The sequence below is a fragment of the Hemicordylus capensis genome, chromosome 5 (assembly GCF_027244095.1).
Source record: "Hemicordylus capensis ecotype Gifberg chromosome 5, rHemCap1.1.pri, whole genome shotgun sequence".
NCBI classification, from domain to species: Eukaryota; Metazoa; Chordata; class Lepidosauria; order Squamata; family Cordylidae; genus Hemicordylus; species Hemicordylus capensis.
The window spans coordinates 73,084,523-73,107,321 of record NC_069661.1 but is presented as its reverse complement, the minus strand read 5'-3'; the positions used below and the strand labels follow the sequence as shown (position 1 = coordinate 73,107,321).

Genomic DNA, 22,799 nt, shown 5'->3' with positions numbered 1-22,799 from the left:
AGGCAAGGAAGCACTCTGGAAGGCACCTGTTCAAAAACCACCTGCAAGACGCATGCAATGCAACGCAACACACAGCAGCAATTTCTTTATTGGGCATGGGCATGAAGACACAAGTTACAACAGTACATCTCCTCTCCAAGGTTCCCTCCCTCCTCCCCACACCCAAATGCATTTCAGAATAGGGGTGTCCCTATTTAAAACCGCCAGCTAGGGAGAGAAAGGGGCAACAAAAGGTGCACAATCGCACACGCACTAACCCCTCTTCTTCCAGTCCTTCTCCTGCCGCTCACTGCTGGTCACGGATTCGCCGCCGCCAGCCAGCCACCCTGGGCTGGGACACAGCAGGGCGGCCGCACGAGGCACACAGGCAACCGGGGTAGTTCAACAACGATGGAGGGGCAGAAGTGAGGAGACAACACTATTTGTGTCGCTCAACTCACCCCCAAGCAGAGACAAAATCAACCAAAAACTATAAAAAGAAAAAAAAAACCAATGGCAGCCGCTAGGTGGGTAGGCTACTGTGTGCGGCTGCAGCTGTGGGAGAGGAGGTGGAAAGTGAAGGGGAGCAGAGAGAGAAAAGACTAAGAGAGAGAGAAAAGAGAGGGGGGCAGGGACAAAGAGAAAGAGAGGAGAGAGAGAGAAAAGAAAGAGAGAGAGAGGAGAAAGAGAGATGATAGAGAGAAAGAGGAGAGAGGAGAAGCGCAGCGCAGCAGGGAGGGGGGATTCAGGTGGGGGGGGAGGACACAGCAGTAGCAGCGGTCCAAAGAGGTGGGGGGAGCAGAGAGGGTGTGTGTGGTTGGGGGCTAGTGTGTGGCAGGGGGCCTGGGGTAAGTGGAGAGAGTCAGGGGCAAGGAGAAAAAGAGGTGGGGTGGGGGGAGCAGAGAGGGTGTGTGTGGTTGGGGGCTAGTGTGTGGCAGGGGGCCTGGGGTAAGTGGAGAGAGTCAGGGGCAAGGAGAAAAAGAGGTGGGGTGGGGGGAGCAGAGAGGGTGTGTGTGGTTGGGGGCTAGTGTGTGGCAGGGGGCCTGGGGGTAAGTGGAGAGAGTCAGGGGCAAGGAGAAAAAAGAGGTGGGATGGGGGGAGCAGAGAGGGTGTGTGTGGTTGGGGGCTAGTGTGTGGCAGGGGGCCTGGGGTAAGTGGAGAGAGTCAGGGGCAAGGAGAAAAAGAGGTGGGGTGGGGGGAGCAGAGAGGGTGTGTGTGGTTGGGGGCTAGTGTGTGGCAGGGGGCCTGGGGTAAGTGGAGAGAGTCAGGGGCAAGGAGAAAAAAGAGGTGGGGTGGGGGGAGCAGAGAGGGTGTGTGTGGTTGGGGGCTAGTGTGTGGCAGAGGGGTGTTGGGGGGAAGGGGAGGGGGCAACAACAAACAGCAAAGGAGAAACTGGAACAACTCGGGCAGCAGCAGCGATTAGGCTGGATGGGGTGGTTGGGGGAGGAGCTGGGCCTGGGCTAGGGTCTGGGAGGAGGGAGGGTGGGGGGGCAGGCAGGGGGGGAGGAGGAGGAGGAGGGTAGCAAAATATATAAAGCAATATATATCAAGAGAACACAAGCCAGAAGTTTAAAAAAGAAAAGAAAAGAAAGACTCTAACCAGCAGAAAAAACTTGGGGGTGGGGGGGTGGGGAGGGGGAACCAAACACAGACTCTGAGGGGGGCCACTAAGTGAACAGAGACAATGAAACCACAATTGCTGCAAATTAATAATAGCAAATGAATAAGTGGAACTGCAAGCAAAGAAAACTGGACTCTGTTTGGCAGCAGCAAACTTGGGAGAAGGCTGGATGGGGTGGGGTTGGGGTGGGGTGTGGTTGGACTTGGAGGGGCAAGTTGGGAGCAGGGAACCAAAACTGATTATATGGGACAACAAGAAACAACAACAGAATCCTCTGGGGGTGGGGGGGGGAGGGATTCAGGGAACCAACTCGCAGGGCAGCAGCAGTCAGCAGAAACAAACAAAATGGTACAATTTAAGCAAAACCAGCAAGCAATATATAAATGAAACCAATGCAATGCAATGTGAAAATCAAAAAGTTGGACAAAAACAAGGCAGGACAAAGAGCAATAATTAATGGAAGAAGTTTTAAAGCAATGAGGATGCAGTGGGTGGGAGTGGGGGAGGGGGAGGGTATGCCCAAAGGATGAGAAGGGAAAGGGGGGGAGGGGGGGAGAAAAGCAGACAGACAAGGAACAGGGAAAATTGGGGGAAATTAAGAAGAAAGTAAAGTGAAGTAACACACAGTATACAGACAAGAGACAGACAGAGAGAGGAGACACACAGAGAGTCACAAAGGGCAGGTGGACAAAGGATTAGAGCACACACAGAGAGACACAGGACACAGTCAGGACTCACAGAGACACCAGAGCAGCCAGCAAAGGGCAAGCAGGTCTCAGAGATGATCCCACAACTGCAGCCAAGAGAAGTTTCCAGAGAAGAGGCTTGGGTTTATATAGGTTTGAAATTCCCTCCTTTGGGAGCCCCCACCTTTGCACTCCCCCCACGGCCAACAGGGTGCCAGCTCTCAACAGTGCAACAGCCAAGCAGCCTACCAGACCAAAGGACTCATTCTGGCCAATCAAGGATCAATAGCGCAGCCAATACAATGCCTGGAAATAGCATCACAAAATGGATGCAAGGAGGAGCAAAAGTTTCGGGAAGGAGACACAAAATGGAGGACACACTTGGAACTTTAAAGAGACACTCAGAGACTCAATTTCATTCCCGAACCGGCTCGAATTCGGTCCGGCTCGGTCCCGGAAGGGCCCGATTCGGTCCGGGATCGAGCCGCCGGATCCGGACCGGTTCGGGACGAACCGGTCCGGATCCGGACCGAACCGCACATCCCTAGTAGCCAGGGGTGTTTTCTATCAGCTCCGGCTGATACGCCAGCTGCGCCCGTTTCTTGAGATGAATTACCTCAAAACTGTGGTACATCTGTTGGTAACCTCCAGACTTGACTTTTGTAATGTGCTCTACGTGGGGCTGCCTTTGTACATAGTCCGGAAACTTCAGTTGGTTCAGAACGCGGCAGCCAGGTTGGTCTCTGGGTCATCTTGGAGAGACCAGGTTACTCCTTCACTGATGGAGTTACACTGGCTGCCAATAGGTTTCCGGACAAAACACAAAGTGCTAATTATAACTTACAAAGCCCTAAACGGCTTAGGCCCTGGGTATTTAAGAGAGCATCTTCTTAATTACAAGCCCTACTGCCCATTTAGGTCATCTGAGGAGGTCTGTCTTCAGTTACCGCCAACTCGTTTGGTGGCTACACAGAGACGGGCCTTCTTGATTGCTGCCCCGAGATTGTGGAATGCGCTCCCTGCTGAGATACGATCCTCCCCATCTCTGGCAATTTTCAAAAAACACCTGAAAACCCATCTTTTCGCCCAAGCTTTCTCAGCTTCTTAATATTTTGGGGTTTTAATTTCTGGTTATTTTTAAATTTTTAAATTGTTTTTAAGTTTTTGTATATGTTTTTAACTGGTTTTACATTATTGTAAACCGCCCAGAGATGAAAGTTTGGGGTGGTATACAAATTTGATAAATAAAATAAATGAATGAATGAATGAATGAATGAATGAATGAATGAATGCATATTTAGATAAGCTTACAACAGCAAAATACCATGCAGCTTTTACACTAGCACGCTTTGTTGTTCTACCTTCTGCTGTGTTTGAGGGTAGGATTTAAAAAGTTCCTTATGCAGAGTGGTTCTGTCCTTGCAAGGCAAGAGCTATCAAGATACTATCCCATGTGCTACAATACTATAATTTCTACACGGACACATGCTATGAATTAATAGTGCCCCTTCTAGCAAATTACCCTGGCCACCCGGATAAATTCTATGTATCTGAGAGCAATAACAAAATCACTTTTGCAGTAGCTATGTTTTGCTTGTTGCCATTAGAATTCATAGTAAGAGAGTACTTGTATACATGAGGTTTATGAATATCTGGTTTAGTTATTGTTACTGTTTGGACTGCATTTTTCTGGTAAGCAACCACAAATCTGAACTGAACTCCTGTCACCACAGGATTTGGCTTGTAAGGGAAAAACTAGACTGTGAGGCGGGTCTCATGATCAGTGAGACCCACCTCAAGAGGGTTAGCGGGGAGAACAGGCTTAGCCCGCTCTCCCTGAAGATAAGCAGGGAGGCAGCCCTGGGTGGCTGGATTGGCCGTCCACACGACTGCAGGCTCCGTTACGGAGCTGGTGGGGGCTGGGGGGAATGGGGGCCACATGGCTCCCGGAAGCTTGAGCATGCCCTGCGCAAGCACGCAGGGCATGCTGGAGAGACCCCCAAGCCGGGAGGCTGCTTTTAAGCCTCCTGGTCAGGGATCTACTCGTGAGTTGCCACAGCGTGCATCTGCGCCGCAGCAACACATGATTGAAAAGCCCCGGTTAGCGGAGCACTCGCTCCACTAACCTGGGCTTTGAGGAGGGTAGTTTTAGCAGGTGACCCGCTTTGGTGAGACGGGGCTCAGCTGCGAGAACAGTGGTTCTCACGGTCATTCAAAATCGGGCTAGGCTCCCTTAGCCCAATTTTGTATGACCATGAGAATAGCCTCAATATGTGATAAAAATGGAGTCCCAACACTATAGTTCATTTGCAGGGGGGAACCAGCAAACAAGGGGTGCTGGATGCTTGTTAATTCTTCCCCTGCAACTGCCACCCAGCATTTGTATGCCATTTTTACCTCTAACCTGGAAATAAATCCAGCTGTGTGGAACAGGCTTAAGGGGAGGGCTTGCAGGGGAAACTTAAGCACTTCCACCTACAAATCTTCCCTGCATATGTCCTCCAACTTACATTACCATTTACAAACAAATACACATTTGGGAAACTCATCTGCTGGTATAATGTCCATTTCCATACAAAGCATCAAAAAGCTCATTTGGAGGTTGATTAAATATGAGTGATTACTAAACATGTGATTAATATACACAGTAGTATAATGGTCTATGATGTTTTGGCTGCAAATCACATTGCTGACATTTTTAATACACAGGGAATCTTGCTTTCTACCAATTACATGTCATAAGAACCTCTGCTTACAACTACCTAGTACCATTAAACCTGGCCATGCACAACGGGAAGACAAGAATAGAGAGAAATTGCACTCCAGATAAGGGTTAGAATGGGAAACAATTACATTTTTATAATGGGGCCATTCACACGACCTACTGGGCAGGGAGTGGGGGAGGCTTTGCAAACCTTGCCAGACAATCATCCTATGCTTGGTGGGAGTGCAGAGCGCTCCGAACCACACGACAGGGATGTGCGAACCGCTTCAAACTCAAACTGGTTCGAATTCAAACCAGGGTGGTTTGATGGTTTGAATTCGAACAAACCAGCCACCAGGTTTGAGCTGCAGGTTCGAATTCGAACCCAACTGGGGGTGGTTTGATTCGAACCTCCTAAAGTGGGTGGGGTGGTAGCTGGAACCCATGGGTACCTACTACCCAAACCACAAAGCAATCGGACACTCGTATGATTTTTTATGAATATTTGAAATATTTTTTATTATTTTTCTCATAGGGTTTAATGGGACCTGAATCAGCCCATTATTCCCTATTGTGCAGCACCTAGGGCCACAAAAGTGGGGTGTGTGGTAGGCACCCAGGGGCTAAGACCAAGCTTGGCTGCCTAAGCCTGGGCTTGGCTGCTCATGAGAACAGGCTCATGATCTAGGCATGGGAGTGTCTGTATAGTTAAGGTTCAGTGGGGTTTTCAGCATTCTCTCATTAGAAAGCTTGAAAAACCTATTTATCAAAGAACCAAGACAATTTCTCCTATACATGCAGGAAATTTGGCATGTAGCATCTACCTTGAGAGGGGTATAATTTGACCAACATTCATACAATTCTGATGGAGAATGGCTGTTATAGCCATTTTTTAAAAAAATACACCCTCATTCTGTTTACAAAGTTTTTTTGCCTCCCAAAATCCTCTTAACAGCACACATTCCTTCAGGAACATACAATTCCTATGTGTTCTGAATTGTCTGATTCTAGAATGAGTGCATGCAACAAGCAGAGGCACTATCTTCATGACATCAGTTGCTTCCACTAAGAACAAGCAGCAATATGAATGAATAATGTGCTGCAACTTTTCACAGAATCAGGTCCCATATGTTTCCTAATGTCCCTGAAAGTATTTGAAGTATATCTAGGTGGAATAAATAACAGATAGCATAGTACAGCTACTAATAAGCATCTTCAAAGCAGGGTTTAAATCACTTCACAATTTTAATTATTTAAATCACTACTCGGGAAAATCATTTACTAGTAAAAGCACATTCTTGTTGTCTAATGTATCCTTAATACATTTTTGGAGATAGATGTAGGCTTCAATTTTAGAAGGTAGGTACACACTCTAATAGGTACACAGGTCTCATAATGCTGTTTCATTTGGGCAACCAAGCCTTACATTTCTTCGTTGCACTGTAATATGCACACCTGCCTGTTTTACACACAGAAACTTCATTAAAATATTCCAAAATGGGGTCTCTTTTACAGCCTGCTGCCATGATATGTGTCTTCCTTCTACAATGCAGGACACACTCCAAAAGTGTTTCCTCAGGATTGCATGAATATGTTTTTTTCACTTTTGTTTTCACTTTCTATTCCCCTCCCCTATCTCTTACATTTATATCCAGACTCCTCCTTGCTCAGGTCTACTCCATCTCCTCAAATCCTCCATTAATTGACCACCTTTGTCTTTACACTTTTACAGAAGGGGGGGGGCAAGGGCTTGACTGTGTGTTAGGGGTGTGAACAGAACTGGTTTGGCTGCTTCAGTGAACATCTGAACCTGGCTCTGTTTCCACCCGAACTAGGTCCAGTCCAACCATCAAACCAGGCCAAACCAGTTGGGGGGATATAGGGAGTAGGGGACCCTTTCAGGGATAAAGGGCAGCCGGGTTGGGGTGGCAAGCAAGTAAGTAAGTTTCTTACCTGGCTGGCATGGCGGTTAGTGCCTCCGCTCACCACCACTCGCCCTGCCAGCAACCCCAAGCAGCACGGAGGTTATTTCCGTAGCGTGCAGGAGCAATTATGAGAGGCTATTCCATAATCAATTAACAGACTATTCCTCAACAATCCCACTGCCATGCTTAAAAAGAAGCAATACAATGGGCAGAATCTGTAAGCAAAAAGATTGAAATTAAAGGCATAATGGCCCAGAAAAGCTTCAATTAATAAGTTATAAAGTCTCTCTTTTTAAAAATGGAAATTTTACACAAATATCTGAGCATGCATCTTAGCTTTGGAATAGCCATAGAACCCAGTATCTCTGTTTTCCAGCAATCTTACCCAAAAAATCCTTTAAAAACTGCACACACACAAAAAACCTGCCCCCCCACCAAAAAAAAGTCTTGTGGTGTTGCCCCAAAAAGCAACACCACAAGACTTTTGGATGAACCCGCAAATACTTCAAAAAACATTTTAGAACAATGCCTTTGGCAGTTTGCCTCTTTTTTCTTTGAGTTAGTATCTAGAGGCTGCTTTCTCTGTTTTGAGAAAGCTTCTTTAAAATAAGAGCCAGTGCACTTCCAAAGCATACTAAAACTTTTTCCTAATTAAATTGGCATTTATTGCCAGATGTAGGAAGTGCACCCACTCCCTTTAAAAAGAAGGATGAGGAAAACCCCTATTAAAATGTACTCAGCATTTTTATGGCCTCAAACAGGAAGACAAATCTTGCTGCACTAAGTCAGGAGAGTTGAATAACATATTATTTGGATGTTAAAAGAGTCAAGGAGGGAAGGCTTCTGGTTGGCCACTTCAGCTACAATGTCCACAGGGTGATCCACATCTCCTACATTAGACACTAAATAGTCCTGTATAAATCTTCAAGCCCCACATCCCTTGCAATGTCTTAGTTGGTCCTTAGAAAGTACACTCAGTCATGTTAGATGTTATCACAGGAAGCTATTTATTTTAGACATTTACTTACTTACTACTACTATTTATACCACTTTTCAGTGAAAAAGTTCTCTAAGCAATTCACACAGAAAAAGAAAAATAATAAATAATCCCTGTCCTCCAAAGGTTCACATTCTAAAAAGAAACACAAGATCGGTACCAGTCACAGCCACTGAAGGAAAGCTATGCTGGGGTTATATAGGGCCACTTGCTCTCCCCTGCTAAATATAAGAGTACAGGTGGGCCTGTACGGTGCCAATATTCATGGTTCATGTACGGTGCCAATATTCATACACGGTGCCAATATTCATGGTTCCACGTATCCAGAGGTGTCTAATTGACACCCCACCTCATTATCTGTGGATACAAAAGGGTTGAAACCCACATATCTGCAGTCCCTGGATGGCCGGAAATTACTTCAGAGGTCCTTTCTGGTTGCCATTTTGTCAACAGGAGCTCATTTGTTCAAAAAGAGAGAGCATTTTTCCCATGATTTTTCACAAGAGAGTGGGGAATTCCTGGACAGCTGGACACCCGCAGAGCATGGCAGAGCACTTTATTTGTCTTTCCCCACTTTTTTTTTTTTTTTTTTTTGCCTTTGGGGGCCAATTTTCAAGCCTCCAGGAATCTAACCCCCCCATACCATTGACTTCAATGCCCCATTATCTGCAGTTGTGTTAACAGAACGCCCACAGATAATGGGGTTCACCTGTCACCACTTTGAAAGGCGCTTCTTTGCCTAGCAAGCAGAAAATTGAGACATTTAAGATGTTTCAAACAAACTTTCTTCTTTAGTACCAATGCAAAGCTGCCAGGTGTTCCTTCATTTAAAAAGATGTTCTTTACGATGTTAAAGTTCCATTGTGTGCACATATCATTACTTCAGGCATCATGGCTCTGGTATCTCCCTTATAGGATGGAATTTTGATCACTGGGAAATTTTCCATCAGATATGCCTATAATGCTCCACCCAAATCTTGTGCTTTGTGCCACTTGCTAGCTGTATTCCATCCAGAAGTTCCTCAAAGAGAAGGTAGGGCAAGCAACAACAGTTTCCCCCAGTTCTCCATTATCCAGTGACTAACTTGGGTGAGACAGGAAACTGAAGCCTTGAAGAAGAAGTCATCTGCATGCAGAATTCAACTGAGTAATGCAGGGAAGAAGACCTGTCTGGAATTTGGAATTAAGTCTCCGCTACTGCCCTTCATAACTAGCCGATGAACTACTAAGGGGCAGATGCATGCCATTTTAATTTTTAAGCAAGGAGCAAAAGAACTATCTTGGGAACTATTCTATGTGTTTGGTAGGAGTGTGAAAAGTTTGTGCCCAAATTAAGCATGGGGATGCAGGGTGGGGAGGACCACTGGGTAAGCAAGGTCAACAGTGTAATGAAGGGTAGGTCACATACTGGTCTGAATAGGCCAAAAAAGGAGTATGTCATCATATGATAAGGCACCACAGAGAGGCAAGATGAATACAAAGTAAATGGGTTGCAGCCCGCAGAATCTGGAGCACATCCTTTGCTGCAGGTGTGCCTGTATTCACTGAAATTGTAAATCTCCAACAACAAGAGTTTAGGCCCAAGTGCAGACTGAACACTTAGAAAAAGTGGCCCCAACTGTTCCATCATCTTTGCATAGCAGAACATTAAGCAAGATCAATTCATTTGAAATGGATACATGCTCAAATACTGTACTGTATATGTTAAATAAGCTGGAATCTACCTTTGTAATACCTAGATCTTTGACAAATACAATTTTAACTCGTACTGAAGCAAAGTAAGAGAGAGGAATAATTCATTTTATTATATATTTTGAAAGTATATATGTACGTGGAGGAAAAAAAGGTGATACACATAAATGTCACTATTCGTTTAAGTCCTGTACCACAAAAACTCTCAGCCACAGCAGCTGTATCAGGAATGGTGCTGCTCCAATGTTGCTATGTTTATTATATATACACATACATTCACTAACTCCAGTTTCTAAAACAATAACTGGTCATGGTTACCATCTTTAGTACATGGGATAGCACTGACTGAACTATAATAATATGCTGCAAATCTTTTTACAAAAGGAAGAGGAGTAACGTCATGAAATGACTTTTCCTTTTCTTTTTTGCCCTCCTTTCTGACATGCCCCCATGCTTCTGGGCTCCATCTTGGGGTTGCAACATCCTAGGGGAAACTACAGCCCTTTTATTCAAGCCTTATTCAAGCCAGTTGGAGTACAGGGCCTTCGGTGGATTTCCCAGGGCTCAACTCTGGAGTTAAGTCCCAACTTCAGCTGCCCCTAGACTCCAGTCAGGAAACACCCCATTCAAAACAGGGAGGCTGCCTGCTATGGTGAGAGGGAGCTACCCCTGGAGTTAATGCAGCTGAGACCAGAAAGACCTCTAAAGCAGCCCCTCTGCTTCAGATTGTTCCTGCATCAAGCATTGGGGCTGCAGACAGTGATGGCTTTCCAGCCACTCCAACAGCTTCAGGAACTGAAGGGAAACACATTTTCTCTTTCCCTTCTCTCTTTGATGCCCAAAGTCCTTCAAGAGATCTGCAGCAGCTTGCAAGGGTTATATCTGGGGAAAGAATGTACCTCAGAGTAAGTGCACCCCTCCCAAGGACAATTACTCCACCCTTTGAGCAGCAAGTGAACAGTTCCCTTCACAACTTAAAGTGGGGGAGGCAAAAATACAGTATAGACTAGAGAACATGTACCTATGAGCATGCATCCTCCAAGGCCCATTCCCTCTCCTTCGGGCCCCAGACAGTGGCCAACCGAGGAGTTACACCTGCACAATGACAGCAAGATGTAGGTAGCTCTTATATTTAAAAAACAAATGGGGAAAAACCTGGGAAGGGCTGTATATTAAATTATACATGCAGCTGGTCTGATTTTCACAATAGTACCCTGATACCAAATATTTTTACCAATGTGCCTATCTGAATGCCAAAATATTAGTCTAATGTTACTTCAAGGCTGGCATTTCCCACCCCTCTTGGTGCATTGTTCTATAACTTTGTTGTTGGAATACCATGTCTTCTTAAGCGCTGAAAGGTTGTCTTGAATAAAACTGCAAGAAGATTTTAAAATGTTGTTTTTATTTTAATAGCCCATTGTTTTAATGCATACATTACAGACAAGAAGAGCTCTTTTGGAACAAATCTGATTTATTGTGCAAGTATTTTTAAAGTATCTTGGCAAATCTTGAAAACGAGTTATGCACTTTAAAAAACTCAGAGCGGCTCTCTCTTTTCCAGCCGCTTATAGATCTGCTAAATGTTGAAGATGGGACAGTGCCAGACCTGACTTTGCCAAAAGGCTTTGATCGTATATTAAATGCTAGCATTGCACACTAGACCTTTTGTGAACAATGTAAATACTGCAAAATATGAAGAGTTGTTACGTATAACTTATTTTACTCTATCTTTTCTGAGATGAGGCAGAAAATAAATTAGTATAGCATCTTATCATGAAGTATGATCATGGGCTTTCTTGACTGCAGTTAAATATGCTTCTGATGCTGCAGCTCACTTGACCATTGTATATAGCTGCATAACATGCTGTAGTCTCCATTGCCTGACAGGAAAGCAGGTATATAATAGGTTCATTAGGTAGAAGTGTAATGAAAGATGCCACAGAGCTGCCTCACACATGCCCAATTTTCTGTATGAATCTTGCTACTATTACTAGCCGCATTTGTTCTACCGGGCTCCTAGGAGCCCCCTGTTGGCAGCTGCATCTCCAGTCTTGGAGATTGCACTTTGTATATGCTCAGGAGCTGCACCGCAATGTGAGCTCTCAGTTTATGGTACATATGGGGACAAGTCACTTAGTTGGTAGTAGGCTAGTCGCCCCCATCTTTGGTTGCAAACAACCCAACCATCTTTGGTTGCAAACAAACCAACCATGCTATACTTGGGCCCCACAGAGCATTCCATATGCTTGCTTGCAGCCTCAAAAGAGCTTGAAATCACTACCTGGATTGGTCCTTGTACCAATTCACCCAGCTTACCTAGCAACAGAGGCGTATCTAGGGAAAATAACGCCTAGGGCAAGCACTGAAATTGCTCCCCCTGTCCGAACATCTGACACCCATCTTTCAGATAACCTTACCATAATATCAGCTGAAAAATACAATTCAAGCTCGTTAATCTTTTAATCTTTCAAAAACTATTTAGCAGTGGATGTAGCCAGACCAAAAAATGCTCGTAAAATACAAATTTCAGTATGCTGGGGCTCATGAAATACCCAAATACTATGTGGAGGTGTACTTGGAAAACTAAACAGAAGTGCCTGTCTAATTCTCTACTATGCATTGTAGCATCACTATTACATAAGTTTTTAAAATAAATGGAGAATTTGACTTTTCCCAGATACTCTGAAAATAATTAAAGGATATGCAGAGTAAACTGTGTCACTGCTTGGAATATATTCTAGTCTTTCAGAAAGACAGTTAAAATGAGAGAAAGAGAGCAAGAAACTCCCAGTGGGCCTTAATACTAAGGATTTCACACTGATTCAAAGACAAACGCACCATTAATAGCCATATTATTAAGACATCACATTTAACTCACTTATCACAAGAAGCAAAGTAAGAGCAAATGAATACAATCCTAGATCATAAGCTTCAGCTCAGTATTCACAAGCCCTGATTCTCTGTACATAGTGCCAATCTGAATATGTGTACAGTAACTTATATTATATTAATTTTTTTAAAAAAATTACCCATAGCCCCTTCGGGGGGCTTCCTAAAGGCCATTGGGGGGGTCTGCAAAGGGTCCCTAATGCCCTGCTGGCCTCTAGGACCTCACAGGGACCATTTGAGCATGTGTGGTGGCCATTTTTAAAAATAAATTTTTAAAAAATGGCTGTTGAAAACAAAATGGCCACCATGCATGCTCAAAAGGCCTCTCCGAGGCATGGCCTAGGGCATCACAGAGGCTATTTGAGCATGTACAGTGGCCATTTTGTTCTTGGCGGCCATTTTTTAATTTTAAAAATGGCGCCCCCTTCACGTGGCGCCCGGGGCACGTACCCTGCCTGCCCTACCCTAGATACGCCCCTGCCTAGCAAGCGTAGGAAGCTGGACCCACGGAGGAGCTAATCTCGTGGCCATATACTAATCCTTGCAAAACAAAACAAAAACTAGCTCTCCACCTTGCTGTCCCCAAACAATATTAATCTCCAGCTGCTTGAGGCCCCGCTGCCTAGAGACAGGTGCAGTATAGCGACTGTCCAGCTCTCAGAACCCCAGTCTGTAACTTATTTTCAAACTTCCCCCTTCCCCCTCTCTTATCATCTTTCTCTTGCCCGCCTGGGAAACTTACACAATTAGACTTTAAGCTAAAATGCCTCATTGTAGTTGTTTGTTTAGAAACATACTTTATTACTCATTTAGGTTAGAAACACCTCATTGTGGTTAAATTGCTTGCTTGCTTAAGTGCCGTCAAGTCGGTGTCGACTCTTAGCGACCACATAGATAGATTCTCTCCAGGATGATCTGTCTTCAACTTGGGCTTTAAGGTCCCTCAGTGGTGCATTCATTGCTGTCGTAATCGAGTCCATCCACCTTGCTGCTGTTCGTCCTCTTCTTCTCTTTCCTTCAACTCTTCCCAGATTATGGACTTCTCAAGGGAGCTGGGTTTTCGCATCATGTGTCTGAAGTATGATAGCTTGAGCCTCGTCATTTGTGCCTCGAGTGAAAATTCTGGATTGATTTGTTCTATGATTCATTCGTTTGTTTTCCTGGCTGTCCATTGCTTAGTACATTTTAATTGCTCTAATCACACCAATTCTTTTCCTGTTTCCCCCTTAATTTTAATAAATTCTTCCTTTAATTTTGAAACGATATCCTTGTCTCAAATCCAGTCATTTCTTGAGTCCAAACATTTGCACAAATTAAAACTGGTGAAGCTGACCCCTTTAACAGCTAATTCCCCACACAAGCCTGAACACTGAGGGTGCCGACCAAACATCTGTGGGTCAGTCTCATTAATACTTCTCTGTAGGAAACTGCATGTACCCTGTTGTTGCTTTTGGTACTTTTTTCAAAACATCATCACTGATGGCTTAGATTTTTTTAAATTGGATTTTACCACAGTATTGTATTTCATATCAGGGACTTTGATAACAGCGATTCAAAGCAAATGCTTCAGGTGAAAGTGGGAAAATAACCTATTCAATAGCACAGGGTCTAAAAGATCATGAAGGGCATGCACTGAAATGGCACAGTTTTGGGGAAGTGACTTTGCACAGCTGGAAAGGCTGCCGTGGGTCTGAGATTGTTTTTGCCATATACTGCTGCAATCTGGAGGGCTCTCAGAATTTTGACAGCCTTGTCTGGGATGCCTGGACTAAATTATGTTCTGAATACCCACAATGTCGTGTGCTATGAAACAATTTCCTCTTAAAGCACCATGCATTTTCTCTGGCTCTTCCTTGGCATCACTCTACCTTTCAATAAAGTAGGTGTTCCACGTGTGGATGCATTGGACTCCTGAACTGGAGAAGAGAGGACCCAGAGTGTGTTCCTATAACCAAGTAGAATCAAGATATACTGGGACATTCTGCTTTATCAAAGTTGGAGTGCAGGTCTTACTCCTCTACCCCAGCAGTGAACAGCCACCATTCATTTTGCCATACATGGCATAAACCATTCATTAATGCAAAAAAAGGTAGAGGGGGGAACTCAGAAACACCATTTTTACAGAGGCTAAAGGTGCTCTCTGGTGGCCCCTGCTACTGACAATCAAGCCTGCTCCTAGTGGCGTAGCCCTTCCCCTTCATTTGACTCATCCAGGATTCTTTTTCTTGGTCACACCAGAGTGTGACAGAATACTGGCAACTGGCTACATAGACACACCCCAAAAATTATTTTCACAAATGCTTCTCACAAAGCTCAAGCTAATGTACAATACATAAAATATGCTTGCATGCCAATATTACCAAACTGAAACATACACAAACTTTGATTGTTCTGGTGGACAGGCTGTCCCCCTACACCTTCTCCAAAATCTGCAAAGGGCACCATATGTTACAAGCAGCATTTCATGGTCACACAATAAATTAAACAGAAGAGCAAGGGATCTTGCTTGAATTACTAAGATTTAGAGATTAATTACTACATGCAGTACATATATTATCTTCCTAATCTATGTATACAAGAAGAGTTTCCCTATGAAATCTAAGCTTCCTGAAGTATGCAGCCAAACAGAAGACATTTATATTATATACAGCAGCAACAGCTGACTGGATGCGTTAACTCATCACTCCAGCATGCTGATCAGTGCACTACAGACACTCCAGGTTAGTTAGTTCCTTCCTACCTTCTGTGTGTGTATATATGAGAATTAGGGATGTGCACGAAACCGGCTGGCCCAGTTCAGCTCGAGTCTGGCCTGCAATCGAACCTGACCACACCAGTTCGGTCCGGTACCCATTAGAAACGCCCCCCTGGTTCGTTTTGGGGGGTTGAGAAGTTTTGTGGGGGTTTTAAAGGTTTTTTTAACCTTTAGCCCCTTTGGGGGGCTTCCTCTAGGCCGCGGGTACGTGTGTGTCCTGCAGAGGTTCTCCCTCCCCTCACCAGCCTCGTTTATCACTGCCGTAGCTCATATACCCCTCTTTTTCGGCCTGTTCGGGCTTCCGTAAGTTGGCACGGCAGCCATTTTCCCCACCACCGTGCATGCACAAATGGCCTCTGCGAGGTCTGGCATGGTCCATATATGGTACATATATACTTGGCAAAGATCAAAATTGTTCTCAGGGTCATACGATTCCAGAATCAAACTGCTTCTGGATCAAATTTCTGATCCAGGATCAAAAACCAGGTCCTGAACTAATGTAATTTCAATTCAGGGGTCCCTCATTTTTTGCAGGGGTTCTATTCCAGGAAACTCCTGCAAAAAGTGATTGTATGGTATCTGAGTGCTTAACTTAACCCAGAAAACAAGGTTAGGTTCGACACTCAGGTGGGCGAGTGGCTGGGACACTTAAAGAGTGTCCCAGCCACTCATGCTGCCTCTTTAAGTCTCCCTGTGCACTAGAGGAAAACCAGCACTCTCCCCGCTCCCCAGCTGGCACACGAGGAAGCTTAAAGAGGCAGTGCGAGTGGCCAAGAGCCTTCCTCACCACCTCTCTAAAGGCTTAGAGAGGCAGCGAGAAAAGCACTCGGCCACTTGCGCTGTTTCTTAAAGTCTCCCCATGTAAGTGGTCTTTAAGAAGTGGCACATGTGGCCAAGAGCCTTCCACTCTGCCACTCTAAGCCCCAGAAAGCTTAGAGAGCTGGTGAGGAAGGCACCTGGTCATGTGTGCCCCTCTTTAAGCCTCCCGGCATGCCAGCCAAGCAGTGGGGAGAGTGCTTCACCATGAATAGGTGAATTCGCAAAGTGAGAACCCGCAGAAAATAAGGGTCACCTGTATAACCTCTTGTTATTTCTGATCAGATTTATAAACTCAATATAACTCATTATGCAGCCATATAGGTATATTTTTGTCTTAACAGAATAACTGTTTTCCTTTCTCTATTTTTCAACTAATTATTTAAAACTTGAAATTTGATTTCTTTGGGGGGGGGAATCCAGAGGCCCCTCATTATGTGAGGTCGTAAGCTCCAGCCTACTTAGCCTGTGCCTAAATCTAGCACTGGAAGCAAAGCACCTTCAACATATGGGCCATGATCTCAAGAGGATGTCTGCAACAGAGGAACAGAAAAGCTAACCTATTGGAGTCATTGTAAAGACTCTCCATTTCCAAGTGTTCAGCAGGCTTGAAGCCAGGACAGAAATCCAGCACACAGTTAGGAGCTTTGAAGTCCCACTGATTTTAAGCACAAATAACTGAAATAGTTGACAAGCACAATCTTCTAGCAAGCAACCAAGTTCAGAGGAAGCAAATTCACAGCAGAGCTGTGCTTCTACTTAACTCAAGGGAATCAAGCACAGGATAAATTCTCAGCAGATTTACAATCTAGGCCTTAAAAACCCATATTCCTTTTCAATATTTGCATAAAAATTACTATGACCAAGATTCATACTAACTCAGTTATGACTAAGCACCACTGACATTAATGAGACAAGTTTGTCACGACTAATTTGTGTCCCGTTAATGTCAATAGGACTAACTCATTACGAACTCAGTGTGGATCCTGCTCAGTGGGTGTATACCAAGTACTGTATAAAGTAAAGTTGTGCCGTTCAGTCGGTGTCGACTACTGGAGACCAGAGAGCCCTGTGGTTTTCTTTGGTAGAATACAGAAGGAGTTTACCATTGCCATCTCCTGTGCAGTATGAGATGATGCCTTTCAGCATCTTCCTATACCGCTGCTGCCCCAATATAGGTGTTTCCCATAGTCCCAAAGTAATATAGATGTTTTCCCACAGTCTGAGAAACATACCAGCAGGGATCCGAACCAACAATCTCTTGCTCCCTAGGCAAATAACGTCCTCGCTGTGCATACTCTTTGCTAAATTTACTGCAAAATATCTGCAGCACCAACACTGAGATTTATCTCAAAAAGAAGCACACATACTAACATTATGCCAGTTTTGTGTCAAAATGCAAAGCCTTATCAAATAAAGTGTTGTGTATAATCACACCCCAATTTCCTAATTAGTCTGTTCATTGCTACTTCCATAACTACTTCTGAAAAGATCTGGGTCTCCAATACTGGTACACCTAGTGCTCACTATCCTATATGTGATCTAGCAGTGCAGCCAGAGTTTCTTTATATCAATACTCCTGCCCCATCTTCAGACACATGCTAGAAGTCTCTGTTGCCGCTTTCTAGCTTTTGTGCATCTATGGCCCTAACACCATCAGCAGTTCCCTATGCTCTAGAATAGAATGGCCAGCTTTTGGCCATTGTGGCTGAGGACTGTAGTCCAAGAACACCTTGGGAACCAATGCTGAGTCCATGCTGAATTCAGCACATGGCATCAGCTTTCTCACATATCTAGAAGTATATCTAGAAGTATATCTAGAAGTAAGCAGCATATCTAGAAGTAAGCCTGGGCTAACTCAAAATCGTTGTTGTCAAGGATGGGAAAGATTGTGAGAGAAGGCTCTTTCATCTCTAGGTACTCAATCATTATTATTATCACAGCACATTCTGTGTTGCCAAGTCTATAAATTGTTGTTGTGCTGTGGAGTCGGTGTCGACTCCTGGCGACTACAGACCCATGTGGTTTTCTTTGGTAGAATACAAGAGGGGTTTACCATTGCCTCCTCCCGCGCAGTGTGAGATGATGCCTTTAAGCACCTTCCTATATCGCTGCTGCTGCCCGATATAGGTGTTTCTCCTAGTCTGGGAAACATACCAGCGGGGATTCGAACTGGCAACCTCTTGCTCCCTAGGCAAAGCACATATATGTATATTATTTTATTATTATTATTATTATTTATACATTTATATCCCGCTCTTCCTCCAAGGAGCCCAGAGCGGTGTACTACATACTTGAGTTTCTCTTTCACAACAACCCTGTGAAGTAGGCTAGGCTGAGAGAGAAGTGACTGGCCCAGAGTCACCCAGCTAGTATTATGGCTGAATGGGGATTTGAACTCGGGTCTCCCGGTCCTAGTCCAGCACTCTAACCACTACACCACGCTGGCTCTCTCTCTATAAATATATATGATGGCAGTAATGTCTTGCCATTAAAAATAGCGTAATTGCAACGATCTTTGACATCATATGCGGTGCCTACTGGCTGCCTTCTATATGCGGACTTACAACCTGATGATGTTCCTGGAGCCCTGAAATCGAGCCTTTTCGTCCACTGTCCTAAAGGTGGCCGTATCCTGGCACAATGATGGTTCTAATACATCTTACCAATAACGCTTCAACGAGGACGGCCCCCGGGAAGGTAAAGGAGAAGCGGAGTCGTCGTCCCCGGGCCCTCAAAAGCCCGTTAGACGGACGGCGCCCTGCTGATTCCGACGCCAGCGCCCCGGCCATGCCCTGAGCTGGGCACGGGCGGGTGGCTTGCGACGAAGAGACGGACGCCCTCTCCCGTCCTTACCAGGCTCGTGCTCGCCGGGGTTGTCGGAGATCTCGATGACCAGCAGCTCCCTGCCCTCGAAGCTCCGGCCCACCGTGTAGATCCTGCTGATGGACAAGCACTGCAGCCACACCGACACCAGCGCCTCCCGGAGCTCCTGATAGCGGTGATATTCGAAGGAGATGCCGTCTTCCTGGCTCAGGCGCCGCCGCCGGTTGGCACCGCTGCTGCCGGCGCCGCCACCCGCGCCTTCTCCGCCGCCGCCCGCTGCCGCCGCCGCCTCAGGTTGGTCCGCCTCGGAGCCCTGCAGGGAAAAGGCGCCCAGCACGCCGCAGAGCGCCAGCAGCAGCAGCAGGAGCGCCCAGCCCCGACCTCGCCCGGCCATGCCTCAGCTGCTGCAGCCTTGGAAAGAATGGAGGACGCGCGGGGTTTCCTTCTGCCAGGCGAGTCGCCGAGCTGTCTGTTCCCTCCCGGCTCCGGCTGGCTGGCTGGCTGCAGCTCTGTCAATGCCGGCCGCGCTCCGCTCGCACCTCCGCCGCAGGCAACTAAACCTGCTCCATCCAGGAAGAGCCGGCAGAGCCAGATGCGCTCGCCTCGCTCTGCAGGCAAGGCTATTCGCTGCAGCGCCACGGGGAGACGCGGGATGTACCACTCCACGCCGAGGATGGTGAGCTGACGTTTTTCCACGCCGTCCACCTGACAGCTTGGGCGCCGCGTGCGGCGTTTACCTCAGACGGCGCGTGCCCCCCGCCCGCCCCCCCTGCAGATTAGCTGGACTCCTTGTGGAGCGCGGGCTCAGCGCCGCAGGCTTTCGTCTTTCACGCCAACCTGGTCCTGGGAAGCAGCAACGGTGCCACACTGAAGCGTGTAGGGTACCTTTTCCCAAAGTGTAAAGAGGCTACAGAAGGCCTGAAAACGACGCTGCCTCTCCTGGAAATACAATACTGTAGCTGACAGCCGGACTAAACTACTCACGAGTAGTCCCACTGACATTAATGGGACCCGCTTGTCACGACTAACTTGTCTCATTAATTCCCTTTGGAGTACTCATGAGTAGTTTTGCTGTCGGCCACAATCTTCTAGTTTCTTAAAGACTGGAATATCTCTGTCTTGGAATCATCGTTGTATCTCTGACTCTCAAGAGCTATTCTCACATTATGTTGTCCTTATTTACAGTCTGTGCAATTCTTCCTAAGTTGTGTTCAATGCACATATGGCTGTATGCACAATCTAGACCCTACGTTTGAGCGACAGTCTCTGGGTTCACTTTTAAAATAAACGTGTGTACACACTTTAGCCTGCTTTAGAGATTATTAAAAGGGACACTGTACTAATGTACAAGATCCCGAGAGTGTGTTTGCAACAAGCCTTGTGCTGACACATTCCAAAGGCCCACCCACTTGCTCAGGGGCGTAACTGTAATAGGGCAAGGGGAGACAGTAGTCTGGGGGCCCACTGCCTTGCCCCTCCCCAAAGCAAGTCACATGACTGACTCCCCCATCACGCACCCGCCTGGGCTGTATTCATCAGCTGTATTCATCCTCTGAAATTGATGTGAGTGTTAAGACCTGGAGCTACCAAAACAGCATGCCTTTCTCTAGTACCATTAAATGACTTGCATTGTCCACAATTTACAAAACCTTTAAAAAATGATTTGGGATGATGTTCTATTGTGGCACATAGGTGTATGTACGTACCCCACTATTCAGCCTCATTTAAGATTTTTTACTTCATGAGCTGAGCTTCAGTGAGAGGGGGCCAGTTTAAAATCTTGTCTCTGGGCCCACTCCAACCTTGCTACGGCCCATGCTTACATCACTTGTCTTAGGTTACAAATGCTATAACCATGGACAGATTCTTTCCACAATCGGTTTCTGACAATGATCAAGCACAGGCAGTGGATGGGTGAGGCTTCTGAGCATGTCAGTGTGGGGTGAGGGTTGCAGGCACACTCAGGACACTGCAGGCAAGAAGAGCATCCCACACACCAATGTGTGACCAACCCTTCAGTGGTGAGGAGGAAAGGCCTCTGCACATGCTCAAAAGACCATGTTAACGAAGCTGGCGCTGCTCATGACATACTCAATTTGACAGTCTCCAAATGCTACAACAGTGTTGTTTTCACATGCTGAAAGGCACTTTACTTTTACTTCATATGTTCAAGAGTATTTCAAGACAAGGTAGGTTAAAAGTCTAAATGAATATAAGGGCTGCACTAAAAACTCATTTGTTATTCAACTATGACAAAGGATTCAGCTGTCTTTATCCCATGTAGCATTTTTCTAATGCCTGTGTGCAAAGCAAGGTTTCTAATCCATGTTAGCAATATTTGCACAGCTATCCTTGGATGATCACTGCAGAGTTCATTTTGGCATCTGCTTCACGTGCATACTCAAGGGAAGATTCACAAGACAAAATGAATTGAAAGGGCTGATAGCCCCATGCAAGACCAGCCCAGGTACCATTTATTCCAGATTAATGTTGAGTCTAAGGATGAGGCATAGAAACTGCATGGATGATGACTTGAAGTTCAACCACATCATCACAGCTGTTACTGTACATGGCAAGCTGTTTGTGTGAAGTGGTTCCCCATGTAGCTGTGAAACTGTGACTCACCCCCTTGCAATCCTGACTGAATCAGGATCTCCTTCACACACAAATAGCTTTCCATGTGGAAAAGTGTGCAACACATGTAGTTGTGTTTCAAGTGGCCCTCCAAACAGGTGAACCTCCACTGGCTTCTACCATGAGTGATACATGATTAAGAATAAATTAATAATTTATTAACTTGTAATGAATCTTGTGCCTCTCAAGATTGCATAACAACGTTCAGAGGATTTAGGAACACAGGAACATAGGAAGCTGCCTTATACTGAATCAGACCATTGGTCCATCTAGCTCAGTATTGTCTACACAGACAGGCAGGGGCTTCTCCAAGGTAGCAGGCAGGATTCTCTCTCAGTCCTGTCTTGGAGAGACAAAGAGAGCAATCCCATCAGGGAATATCTTACAGTCCTCACACATGTGGTCTCCCATTCAAATGCAAACCAGGGCAGATCTTGCTTAGCAAATGGGACAATCCAAGCCTGCTATCACAAGACCAGCTCTCCTCCCTAATATGGTCCCTTTAATTTGGTCATTAAACATATGTTGCGGGCTAAATTATAGTACTGGAGACAGATTCATTTATTGTATTGGAGACAGACTCATTTAATGCATATACAGGTTAAATGCAATAAAACATTTTTATGTCTAATGTAGCCCTAATGTAGTCTGTGTCTGTCTGTGTAAATTTATTCCCATGATAATCTAACTATGCAAAGATAAGCGTCTGCCAGATTGGAGCTATAGCACTAGTTCTGGGATTCCATTCATTCTTTGTAATAAACGTTTCCCACAAATGTCCTCTTTTTGCTGATTCTGTGCAAGGAGAAGAGCAGGCTGGGCTTCTCAGACAAATGTATACATCAACCAGCTGAATTATTGGTATGTCAGAGGAAGGATACCCTATGCCGCGCAAACACATGTACTGCAAGTTGTCTTCACTGTTTTCATTTTTGTATGCCAGTCCAAAACAGCACTGTAGAAGATGATTATTATAATAAAGTTGTACAGCTCTTAAAATATGTTAGATGCACAGTCTAGATAACTGCACAACAAGCTCTGTGCATGCAGAAGAGCTTTGGACTTTTGTTTCTCCAACAGCTGTACACTCACTTTCCTGCTCCAATTCAACATACTTTACTGAATTTGACATTATTTATTTGTAACTTAAATTATTTGTAACCTATTTGGAAATTCGATTGATATGAAACCCAAATAATAAAAAATACATATTTATGGTATCTGAAAAGGTTTTTTTAAATTCAGATGATAGAAAAATATACATTCGGAAGC

The 22,799-nt window shown here is 45.3% G+C and overlaps 1 protein-coding gene across 1 annotated transcript in view; it reads right to left on the bottom strand.

The window, feature by feature from the left end:
- CPE (carboxypeptidase E) overlaps nucleotides 1–19,587 on the bottom strand; it is a 116,458-nt gene extending 96,871 nt beyond the window's left edge. The window contains exon 1 of the mRNA XM_053253655.1: nucleotides 18,924–19,587. Coding sequence (XP_053109630.1) covers nucleotides 18,924–19,287 — 364 coding nt within the window. The 5' untranslated portion in view covers nucleotides 19,288–19,587. The remainder of the gene's footprint in view (nucleotides 1–18,923) is intronic.
- Between the last annotated feature and the right edge of the window lie 3,212 nt (nucleotides 19,588–22,799).